Source organism: Vicugna pacos, chromosome 21, assembly GCF_048564905.1.
Source record: "Vicugna pacos chromosome 21, VicPac4, whole genome shotgun sequence".
NCBI lineage: Eukaryota > Metazoa > Chordata > Mammalia > Artiodactyla > Camelidae > Vicugna > Vicugna pacos.
Window position 1 is genome coordinate 27348681 of NC_133007.1, and position 12697 is coordinate 27361377.

General features: G+C 41.3%; 1 protein-coding gene across 1 annotated transcript; it reads left to right on the forward strand.

Annotated features, from left to right (window-relative positions):
• Positions 1 to 8164: 8164 nt before the first annotated feature.
• On the forward strand, positions 8165 to 12317 carry TCHHL1 (trichohyalin like 1). Its single transcript, XM_006217013.4, has 3 exons — positions 8165 to 8213; positions 8957 to 9112; positions 9596 to 12317. The coding sequence occupies exons 2-3, from the start codon at positions 8975 to 8977 to the stop codon at positions 12089 to 12091; spliced, it is 2634 nt and encodes an 877-aa protein (XP_006217075.3). The 5' UTR covers positions 8165 to 8213; positions 8957 to 8974; the 3' UTR covers positions 12092 to 12317.
• The last annotated feature ends 380 nt before the right edge of the window (positions 12318 to 12697 follow it).

A 12697-nucleotide genomic window follows, 5' to 3' on the forward strand; every position in this document is an offset into this window, starting at 1 on the left:
TCCTGGGTTCAATCCCTGGTATATCCTCCAAAAATAAACAAGTAAACCTAATTACCTCCCCTCCAAAAATAAATACAACTTAAAAATAAAATAAAAAAGACTGGAGGCAAGAGAGAGCACTGTGGGTTCAAGGATGTCAAATTAAATCTGACCAGAACCTAAAATACCATGGACAAATGGCAAGAGATAAGGCTAGAGAGGTTATATAAGGGCCTGGTAAGCCATATTAAGTTTATCTTGAGGGCAACAAAGAATTATTGTCATTTTAAGCAGGGGAGTGATGAACTAGATTGGCAGTTTATAAGAATCACCCTGGCAGAAATGTGGAGAGTGGGCTGGAGAGAGGCAAGGTGGAGCAGAGAGAACATTAGGAGAATGTTACAGCAGTCCCCATGAGAGCCAATGATCATCTGAGCTAGGATAGCAGAAGTGGGAATAGAAAAGTGGATATTTCTGAGAGATATTTGAGAATTAGAATCAACAGAAGTTGGTGATATATTGGCAAGATAATAGAAAGGAAGAGATAAAAAATAATACCAGAGGTACAGTTGGAGAAACTGGGTGAACAATGGTGCCATTGTTGAGATGGAAGCACAAAAGAGCCTCCTTTTCACTTGTAGTGAAATGACAAGTGAGGGGTTTGTTGTGAGGGGAAATGGTGACAAGTTCAGTTTTACTTACACTGAGTTGGAGGTGCCTTTGAGGCTTCCAGGAAGTGATATTTAGTTGGCAGCTGGTTATGAGTCTGGAGCTCAGGTGAGAGGTTTGGATTTAATGTAGCAAAAAGACTATCAGCCTATTAATAGTGTTCAAAGCAGTAAGAGTAGATAAGATTATTCAGGATATGGAAAAAGAGGAAGATGAAGAATTGGGCTAGGACAGAACTCAGAGGAACAGCAACATTTAAGGGAAAGGCAAAGGAAAAAAACTAAAAAAAATAAAATTAAAAGGAGCAGTCAGAGAGGTAGGAGGAAAACCAGGAGAATGTGGTGTCACAAAAACTAGGAAAGATCACGCTGCAAGAAAGCAGAGGTGGTTATCATCGAATATTTGAGAGCAGCCAAGCTAGGTAAGTGCTGAAAAGTGCCTGGTGATTTGGTAACACAGTGTCAGTGATGATCTCGTATTATCTCGAGGACTCCAAGGAAAATAAGCGGAAACATAAGGCAAATCTTTCAAGAATACTCATTATGAAGGGGAGGAGAGAGGTTGGTTAGTGTTGTAGGCACAAGGTGAGATTTTATAAAATGGGAAGAAGTTGACTGTGTGTAAATGCTGAACAGTAAGGAACCAATTAAGAGAGGTTACATTTTAGAAAAGAGAGGGAATTATCAACACACAAATTTCCTGAGAAGGCAGAAAAAAATAAGATCCAGAGAGAGGAATTAGGCTTAGATGGGCAGCTTTTCCCGATGTAACAGAAAGAAAACATAAAAGTAAATGGATGCCAATAAGTTTGTAGTTTGATGGAAGAACGTTTAGGGATTGTGGTTTGATGACTTTTTTCATCAAGATATAATTGACATATACACAACATTATATTGGTTTCTGCTATGTAGCATGATGATTCGATATTTATAAACTCTGTGAAATGATCACCACAGTAAGTCTAGGTACCATCCATCACCATACAAAGTTACAGATTTTTTCTTGTGATGAGAACTTTACTCTCTTAGTCACTTTTAAATATGCAGTACAATGTAATTGACTATAGTCACCACGCTATACAGTACATCCCTATGACTGGAAGTTTTTACCTCTTGACCCCACATCTGCTAGTTTGCTTTTGTTTTGTGACTTCTATTTTCTTCATGAAGGAAAGAGGCAAAATCATCTTCTGAGTGAAAAGGGGGGGTAAAGAGTCAAATAACCGAAGAGAGTCATGATGATTTAAAATAATTGTTGTAGAACACAGACAAAAAATTAATCATAGAAGCTACATGATCACCAAAAAACTCTGGGCTTCCAGTTGAAGTTAGAGATCATGAATTTATCCCTGTACCAATGTGTTCAGCTATGAGAGTTCCTCAGCCATGCTCAGTACTACAGATGCGAACGACAGAGTGAGACCACACCAGGGCTGAGATTTTTTCCAGGCAGGTGTAACTGAAAGACAAACAGGAAAAGGGCACTGAGGATACCTACAAGAGATGGCATTGTTGAAGTAATGGACCATGAATTCTGTATTAGTCAAGGTTCTGCTTCATATATATATATATTTATATATTTATTATATTTATATATTTTCATATATATGAATTATACATATGTATGTGTGTGTGTATATATATTATATACATACATATATATATATGTGTGTGTATATATATATATATATATATATATATATATATATATATATAAAACTTAAAGAAATTAGCGCACGTGGTAAGGGTGGCTGGCAAGTACAAAATCTGCAGGGTGAGCTGGCAGGCCAGAGACTCAAGGAGGAGTTGCAGCTCCAATCTGAAGGCCATCTGCTGGCAGAACTCCCTCTTGCTCACTTGTGGAGGATGTCAGTCTTTGTTCTGTTCAGGCCTTCAACTGATGGTTAAATGAGGCCCAACCACATTCTGGAGGACAATCTGCTTTACCCCATGTCCACCTACTCATATATTAGTCTCATCCAAAAACACCCTTCCAGAAACATCCAAAATAATTTTGACACATATCTGGGCACTGTCATCCAATCAAGCTGACACGTAAAATTAACCATCACAGATTCTAACCAGGCGAGAAAAGCAAGCGAGTACAGGGAGGGACTAAGGGTCATAGGTCTGTGGGATTCCAAAGAAATTTTTAAAAATCCAACATCTTATGAATCAGCAAATGGTAGCGCTGTAAAGAGAAGAGGCAGTGAACAGGGACTGTGAAGAAGGGATTTCTTATTCGAGGGGTGGGGTGGTTCCAAGTAATAAGTTCTCAAGTAACATGTAATGAAATAATACTTCTCTGTGAAATAGTTAGACCATTTTTTCCTACCATTGTTCCTACAAGTTCAAAATACTGATGGGTCCACCAAATATATTTGTGACCAGAGTTAGAGCAGAACAGATCCATGAGCTGCCAGAGCATGGAGGGTATCACGCCCATGAGCAGGAAGACCATGTGAGTAGCATAAAGAACTCAGATTGTGGAGACTCAGACTTTGAAAACTTAGGTTTTCATGGCTTAGAAACTTGTCTAAGGCCTAGCAGTCCCACACCAGCAATGACATAATCTCCTCAATCTTAAATTTCCTTATCTGCAAAACAAGGATAATAATCCTTACCTTTCAGGATTGTTGTGAAGAGTGGAAATAATGAGTACAAAGTATAAGCTGAGCACTCAGTAAATGAGATTGTTATTGTCTAGTCCAAACCTTTCCGTGCTCATGGGGTTATCAAATCTATTGAAATAAAAGACCTAAACTTATAGAACTAGAGATAGGGCTGGAATCAGCCCAGTTCTTTCCATTTTGGTCCAGGACTCTCATTTTAATACATGTCTCTTAATTTTTTTTTTTACTTAACAAATATTTATTGAGCACCTACCATGTTCCAGGCACTATGCTGGGCTGGTGATTTAAGTGAGCAAGACAGACATAGTCCCAGCCTTCCCAGAGTTGTTAATTCAGCAGAATGCACTATAAGCCAAACATTTTTGCTAAGTATTTTTCACATATGTTACTTCACTTTATCAGCACTACAATGCTGGAATTCTGAACAATATTGCCCCCTCCTTTCCCATTTCCAAATAAGGGAACCAAACTCAAAATGGTTTCAAAATTTGTCTAAGGCCGAATAACTATTAAAGTTCCCATATGCACTTTCTTATTCATTTATGCAACAGTCCACCTAATTGCATTGAAAGAAAATCCTGTAACATGAGCGTGAATACACTGCACATGTGGTTATACAAGGGCCTCAGTGCACTATTATGCGCTTACACAACACGTAAAAACATTCTTCTGTTCAAAAACAAAATGGTGTGCTACCTATAATAAACATCAACCATTTCATTTACAAAATTATGCTTGTTATGAAGGGCTCTGAGGGATCATTTGAGCGGGGACTATGGTTCTTTAAGTTTGACCTTGGTATACACAAAGATTTAGGTACAAAATATTCATCATATAGTGACATATAATAATGAAAAACTGGAAACAAGAAAAATTAAAGACAAAGAGAGAATACTAAAAGTGGTGAGGGAGGTATATTTATACAATGGAATACTACTCGGCCATAAAAAAGAATAAAATAATGTCATTTGCAGTGACATGGATGGACCTGGAAAATGTCATTCTAAATGACGTAAGCCAGAAAGAGAGAAAAATACCATATGATATCACTTATATACGAAATCTAAAAAAAAATTATTTACAAAAGAGAAACAGACTCACAGACATAGAAAACAAACTTATGGTTACTGGGGGAGAGGGGGGTGGGAAAGGATAAATTGGGAGTTCAGGATTTGCAGATACTATTATATGTAACACAGATAAACAACAAGTTTATACTGTATAGCACAGGGAACTATATTTAATATCTTATAGTAATTTATGGTTAAAAAGAATATGAAAATGAATGTATGTATGTTCCTATGTGACTGAAGTTTGGTGCTATACACCAGAAATTGACACAACATTGTAAACTGACTATATTTTATATATATATACATAGTCAAGGAAAAGCAGCAGAAGGCCAGAAGAAGGTGACACAACATATTTGAATTGCTGAAAGGGGAAAACCTACAACCAAGAATGCTCTACCCAGCAAGTCTTTCATTCCGGTTTGAAGGAGAGCTCAAAAGGGTTCCGGACAAGCAAAAGCTAACAGAGCTCAGCACCACCAAACCAGCTTTACAAGAAATGTTACAGGGACTTCCCTAAGTGAAAAAGAGAAGCCCACATCTAGAAACATGAGAGCTAAGAAAGGAAAAGTCTCATCGGTAAATGCAAACAAACAGTAAAGGTAATAAATCAACCACGAATAAAGCTAGTAAGAAGGTTAAAAACAAAAGTAATAAAATCATCTATATCCACAATGAGTAGTTCAGGGTTACACAAAACAAAAAGATGTAAAGTATGTCAAAACCAGCAAACATGGGGGGAGGGGAATAAAAATGCAGGATTGTTAAAATGCATCTTAGAACTAAAGAGATCAACTTAATAAATAAATAAATATGTACACACACACACACAAAGCTATATATAAATCTCATGGTAACCACAAACCAAAAGTCTATAATAGAGTCAGAGGGGAGGAGGGTATGGGGAGGAAAGAAATAGGTGAGGGGGATGAAGAGGTATAAAATTCCAGTTGCAAAATAAATGAGTCACAGGTATGAAATGTACAATGTGAAGAATATAGTCAATAACTATGTAATATCTTTGTATGGTGATACATCCTAACTAGACTTACCATGGTGATCAGTTTGAAATATGTAAGAATATCAAATCACTACCATCCAATTTTCATCCATAAATTTATCGAAACTCAGTTGTGAGTCTCTAGTTCTGTTCACAATTCTAGTTTATTCTTCTCTTTCTGTATAACTATATGTTTATTTTAGAGGATTCCAGGAGGAATATTAAAAACGTATATTTGCTCAGTCCATCATCTCCTTGAACAAACTCCTGCTATTCTTATGATAAATAAAAAAGATAATGAAATTATAAATATAAGCTTAAGCCTTCTTTTTTGCTTGCCAAATTTTCCAGTATTATAGAGAATCAAAAAATGCTTTCTCAGCCATCTTTTCCAAAATAGCTATCATAACGGATTTTCCTTGAAGGCTTCCTTCAAGACTTCAGCTGCAACCTTTGAAGAGTAAGAGGCTCTTATAACATAGTTCTATATTAAACAACTTCTTTACACGTCTCTCTCTCTTTACCTCTTCCTTTCTTCACTATCCTTATACAACATTAGAGCAGAGAGGACCTTACAGAGAAACTGTTAGAGGGGTCTGTTTAGAGGAAGAATAGCAATCAGGGTCTTTTCTTTGGTAATGGTAGAGTCGCTTGTGGCTTATTGCATAGTAATCTAAATAATTTTTTTAAACAAAAAATCATCCTCTCTTCTTTCCATCCAGTCATTCCCTTCCTCCTGCCATCCTCTGAGTCACTACCCACCATGTATGGGTATTATTAAACAGTCTTGAGTAATAAGCACTGAAAAACTAGGTACGCCTATAAAAGGGCTAGGGAGCCAGCCCTCATATTGTTCAGAGACAAGGCAACATCCAACCTTGACTTTCTAAGTAGAAACTATAACCTAAAACCATAGACAGAACTGGAAGAGTTCTGTGCGCCTCACTGTAAGACACTCCAGGCTTTCCTCTTCCATTGGCAGGCCTCTCCTGTAACCTAGCTGGTGGATTACGATTCAGCCTCTGTTTGAATAGTTTTAGTGACAGGGATCTCCTTACTTTAGAGGCAGCCTATACCATTGTCAGACAACTCTATCCCTCAAAAAGGTCTTAAGAATTGAAATCTGCTTTTTAGAAAGTTTCAACCATTGATTCTAGTTCTATTCTCTGGCATTACACAGAATAAGGAACTCAAGACAATGGAGACAGCATGGGCTCAGAGACATTTAGTCTTGAAGGGTTTCGATTCTGATTTGGGCTTTGCCATTTTCAGGGTACGTGACCATGCGCAAGTTACTTAACAACTAAGAGCCTTAACTTCCTTATCTGTTAAAAGAGAACGATAACTACAAAAGGGCCGTGAGGATTAAGTAAGGCAGCCCCTGTCAGCTCCTGACATGTCATAAACGTTCAATGAACATTAGCTCCTTTCTATTCCTCCCACTCCGCATCCCATGAAAATCCTTCAAATGTTTGAAAACAGCTATTCTTCCGCCTCTAAATCTTTTCAATCCAGACTTGAACATACTCAGTTTCCTTGAATCATTTCTCATGAGACTGGCTCCTGACTCCAGGGCTGGGAGACATAACTTACACATCTTAAAACACCCAGTGCCTGGCACGGTGTCTGAGAAACAGCTGGTACTCAGGGGGTGTTGACTGATCAGAATTAAGATAACCTTCACATGACAATCCCATTTCTCAGTTGAAGACTTCTCCTTTTCAGGGGAATGCTGAGAAATATTTTTTATAGGAGAAAACTATCAATATAGATTTTTTTCCACTCCAACATTCAGCAACACTGTACTTGCCTTGTTTATTAGGAAGATGAGAACAGGGTTGTGCTCAACATCAGTGCTTCCCTTAGCCTCTGTCTTCTCATATAATTGTCTCCGTTCCCACCCCTCCATTATCTCAGTCTTTGTATTTTACACTTATTTACATGGATCTGTTTCTAAAATCCTTTTACAAGCATGGAAGAATATTAAAATATACTCTATTCTCTTTTTAAATGTTACCAAAAAAACTGAACCTAGCCATCCAGTTAATTAAATATTCTCTACTAAGAGGGACACAGATCTAAGAGGTAATCCAAACATTCGCCAGATTAACATCTTAGGCTCCTTCCTACCTGTCCTCGGCTTGGTGGTCCCTATGTTTCCCTTTCCCCTTTACAGAAAGAACACAATAATATGGATGCTCATTTCTAAGCTCCTCAGATTATGAAAATGCCTTTAAGGAGTAGATATCAATCACATTTTAAAAACAGCACATCTTAGGTAAGCAAAGTTCTGCACACTCAGCAAGAGGTTTTTTTTCCCCTAATTCTGCCTCTGGGCAAGTAATGCAGAGCATGGAAACACCTGAATCATCTGGTATCTCCACTTTGTCACGTGGATAAGTGGGGCCTCTATTTTTAAACACATGATTGACACCCATCTGTCCAGGCTGGGTCAAATACAGTCCATCCTATGGGCAGAGAGAGGAATCAGATGGCTCCTGAGATCTCTGCCAGCCCTATGATTTGTCAAATAAAAATGTAATTGTGTCCTTAGGTTTAAAAAAAAAAAGCCAACTCCACCCCCGAAGATACAACCTGCAAAAGTCAGTAAATGAAACAAGTATTCTTTCCCCTTCCTTTGGATTGGGTAAGTCTGAAGCTGCCTAAAGGAAATAAAAATAAGACAAACTGAGAGTAGAGAACGAAGGGAGACTGGGTTTGGTGGCGATGAATCAGGGCATTAGACCCTGAGGGTGTCTCCTTCCTAACTGTGCAATTAGAGACTCAATAAAAGGTTTCAGTGCCTCCCGTCAGCTCATAGCCCTCTGCCCCACGATCCACCTGCTCTCACTCGTGAACAAGGGTAAGTCTCACAGACTCTCTGCTTGTGCATACTTAGAATCTCGGCTGCTGTTTTGTTTTTAATGTGAGATTGTATACGGATTTCAGAAGAAACACACTTTTAGTCTAGGTCAACCACTATTAACGATCCTACACTGGGAGCTCCAAATGTATTCCTTGCTTCACGAGCTTCCTTTATCATTTTCTTTTTTTTTTCTTTTTTAAAAATAAAAACTGTTTGTACGACAGAGGTAGCAATACTATTTAACCAGGACTCAGACCTACATTAAAATGACCTGTAGTCATTTCAATGATGGGTAATGACTGAGGGGTCAAGACTCTGTTTTACCAGTGAGTTCACGGAGCTACATCTTGGTGAAAACATGGTGCTCTGCCTGCACACAGAGACTGACCTTCCTGGCATTACTTCTCTTTCCTCTGGAAGCTTTTCTAACTTAAAAGTTACACTTGCCTAAGCCAAGGAGCTAGACTGAGCCACGGTGGGAGGAAAACAGGTGGGCACTCTCAGATGAGGCTAAAATGACTATTCCCACTTCATCTGTGAATCAGTACTTAACGTTTAAGTTCTTTTTCCACCCTCCTTTTGCAGTAAAGCTTTCTCTGAACACATGAGAGTCTCTATTTTCTGCAGGGTGGAGAGACATGTCTCTTCCAATACCTACCTGTGCTAACCCTGATCTCACTACAGTCTCTTTCCTAAAGGACCCATCCTAAGAAATGAGCTTTGTTTGTTCTTACTCACAGTCTCCTGAGTTTGTAAAGATGCCTCAGCTCCTGGAAGATGTCCTCTGTGTAATCGAGACATTCCGCAAGTACGCCAGGGTGGATGGTGATGAGGCGACGCTGACCTGCAGAGAGCTGAAAGAGCTCCTCCGGGGCGAGTTTGGGGACATTCTTCAGGTGAGGGGCTCACAGAGCTGTGGAAATTCTTCTTCACTTGCCCTTCCTCCAAAATCCAAGCAAGATGGGCATAAGTGATGCCTCCCTGTTTTACATTTGGCTGCCAGCTCTCAGCACTTGTTCACTTTGAACAACTCTGTTTCCATCCCAGCCTCCCACTCTGTTCAGTGGCTTAGTCATTGTTATAGAGAAAAAAGAGGCTTTCCTCACTGGGACTATTGCTTCAGCAAAGTAGGTTTCCGAGAGGAGTCGTGAGCCAGCGTGCACATAAGTGCAACTCACAATTCATGTGAATGCTCCTTCCTAGTCATAGCTTTCTGATGAAAAACGGTAACTAGAATCAGCAAATTCTTTCTGTGTGGGGAAATTTCACAAGCTCATGAAGAACAGGGTCAAAAACAGAGGATTCTTAGAAGACATACAGACAATCAGGGCACTTGACCACATATAAACAGGCTGATCTCTCACTGTGTTTTCATGCAGCCACCTGCCACCACCCAGGCTACAGAGAGAAACTTGAATCTTCCGGATATTGACAGCAATGGCACCATCAGTTTTGATGAATTTATTCTTGCAATTTTCAACTTGTTGAAAGTCTGTTGTCTTGACATAGAATCATTACTTAATTCAGAACCAAGACAAGTGTCTAAACCAGAGGAGATACGAGATGACATGGATCTTCAGGGGACCTGTGGAACTGGCCAGCGGACAGAGGGAACTTCATCAACTCAAGACAAAGTGGTGTTTCCTTCAGAAATGGCATTCTCAACTCAGCTCAACCCTAAGGAAGTGGGAGCAGCTGGACACGATAGGGTGAACCCCCAGGGAGACACTACAACTCACAAACTGCCAGGAGAAGCATCCGGGCACGTTGACCGTAAGAACCAACACCTGGAAGGAGATGAACAGAGCCAGGAAGGGGCCCAAGATGTAGCAGCAATAGGAGACAGCGGGGCCCAGCTGGAGACAAAGAAGCCAACAGTAGGATCAGCACAGATCAGCAGTCCCTCCAGGAGGAAGAAGCAAGATCAGGAGGTTCTCAGGAAGGCAGGTAAACCAGCCAGGGAACAAGCTGGCACTAAGACAAGAGAGCAGTTTGGAGAACAGGAAGGGAACTTGGGAATGCAAAGTTCTCCACCAGGAGAAACGACACAGAGACCATCTGAAGATCAGGACGCTGCAGGAGGAGAAAAGGGTGCTAAGGGGCCCTCTAAAACACAGGAGCCACCACTGCAAGGAAAAGATGAGCCCAGCTCAGACCATGCTGACCCGCCAGAACAAGCCGCTGCCCAGAAACCATTTCAGATGCAGAAATCAACTGATCCTGAGGATGACAGTGGAACAGCTGAGACCCAAGTACCTCCAGTACAAGATACAAAAGACCTGCCAGTGCAAGGTGACAGCAGAAATTTTTCAGAAACACTTAAAGTTAGAGTTGAAAGGAAACAGGTAAGAGGCCCTGAGGTCCATGAAACAGCAGGGCAGAAAGAAAATGAGAGAAAAACTCAGCCACCAGCCCTGGAAGACCAAACAGAGGACGTGAAGAATCAGGAACTCCAGGAATCAGCGAAAGGAAAGAATGCTGAAGAAGACTCTAAGACACAAAAGTTAAGCTCAGAAGGAAGAGATCAGAAATATCTTGAAATTGAAGGAGGAATCAGCCCAGGAGAAGAGGCAGGACACGATGAGGAAGGCACAGCAGAAGTACCTGTGAGCAGCAAAAATGTCCCTGAAGCAGAAGAGACGCCAGGAGCAAGAGAAGGAACACAGGAGTTGACACGACTCGAGAACCAGTCTGGAGGAGAAAATAAGAAGGTCACCAAGATCCATAACAAGCCAGTCAAGGAGGATGATGGTCACCAGAGGGAGGATCCTGAGCCAATAGTCACACTGACTGATGAGAGGTCTTCTGAAACCCCCAAAAGCCTGACTCCGGAAGATGGTGACAGCAGCTCAGAGACAAGTGGCCTGTCTGTGCAAGGGGATTCCCAGCGTCAAGCAGACCCACCCAGAGAGTCTGTGCAAGGAAGTCCCAATAACAACCCAGACCTCCAGCAGCAGGTAGCCCCGGGTGAGAACAACAGAGTTCCGGAGGCAGCGGTGCTGGCAGCTGGGGCAGAGGATGAGCAGGTCTCCGAGGAACAGGAGTGGCCTGTTGGAAAAGAGCACAGGAGTCAGGGCTCAGGGACCAAAAGCCCAGGCCCAGCAGTGGAGCCCAGTGGACCCCCAGAGGCACAGGAGTCCACAGTGGGAGATGAAAACAGAAAGTCCCTGGAGACTGGGCCCCTGGGTGTCCTGAATGCAGGCTTCACGGGCCAGCTCTCCCCAAGGCAGCTCCCTGCAAAGAAATATAGAAGACAGGAGCTAAAGGTCCAGGGCTCAAGGACCAAGGAGGAGGATGGAGCCCCAGAGACCCAGGAGGTGCCAGTACAACGTCTGGATGAGTACAGTTCAGTCCCCCCGAAGACACACCTGGAGATGGAGGAACCTGCAAAATGGGAGGAAGAGGAGGATGAAAGCCCCCAAGAGCTGGCAGGAGAACAGAATCTAGCCAAGAAGGAACGTGATCCTTCAGTCCCCAAGTCAGACATTGAAGGGAGGATGCAGAGAGACCGAGGGCTCTGTTCTGTGGCGAGGGGTGCAGTCCGTTCGACTCCACTGTACGAGTACCTGCAGCAGAAGATACGGCAGCCAACAAACAGAGCTCAAAAGGAGCACCAAAATCAAGCTCAGCCAGCCAGCGCACCAAGCCCAGCGCTCCGCGGGGACCAGCAGGGTGCACCCCTCACCAGTGAGATCTCAGATGGTCCTGTCTCTTTCAGTGACAGCCAAGCATTACAACAGCACACCAGGGAGCTTCTGCCTGATGAGAGTCCTGCTGGTGCAAAGCAAACAGCACCTCCCCAGGCCTCGGAACATAAGCAGGGTCACCCTCAGAGAGAGGAACCACAAAGGGAAGCAAGCACCCCAAAGCAATGAATCGCTCTCATTATCCCAGGAGAAGTTCCAAAGAACTTTACACATCTGAACAGGACCCGGCTTCTTCCCTCCCAATCACCCTCAACACTCCCGCTCACACATTCAGAGGCAGATTAGCAATCCTTTAAATTCCCTCCCTAAACACACAGATGGCCAACAAATTCATGAAATCCCCACTAAACTTCAACAAAATGCAAATTAAAAAGTTATTTTGCTTATCGAACAAGTATAGGTTGTTTGTTTGTTTGTTTTTAATTACCACACAGTGTAACAGAGAGTTTGGAGAAACAGAAACTCTGAAATACAACTGATAGGTGTATAAATGAATACAACCTTCCAGAAGGCAATTCAATAATACGCACAAAAATATTTTAAATAGTTCTCAACAATCTAAGGAAGTAATCAGAGAGATTTATGAAGATTTATCTACAAAGATACATCATAGTGTATTAAAGACAGCAGAAATCCAGAAATAATAAATGTCCATCATCTGGGGAATGGTTAACTAAATTATGGTTACCAGATACTATGGGATGCCAAAAATCATTAGAAATTATAAGGTGAGATATTATGTAATTAAATTAGTATCATAAGATACTAAACTTT

Coding starts and splice junctions, on each gene's coding strand:
- TCHHL1 (XM_006217013.4), top strand. CDS start 8,975: ATGCCTCAGCTCCTGGAAGATGTCCTCTGTGTAATCGAGACATTCCGC. Junction 9,113..9,595: donor AGTTTGGGGACATTCTTCAG/GTGAGGGGCTCA, acceptor GTTTTCATGCAG/CCACCTGCCACCACCCAGGC.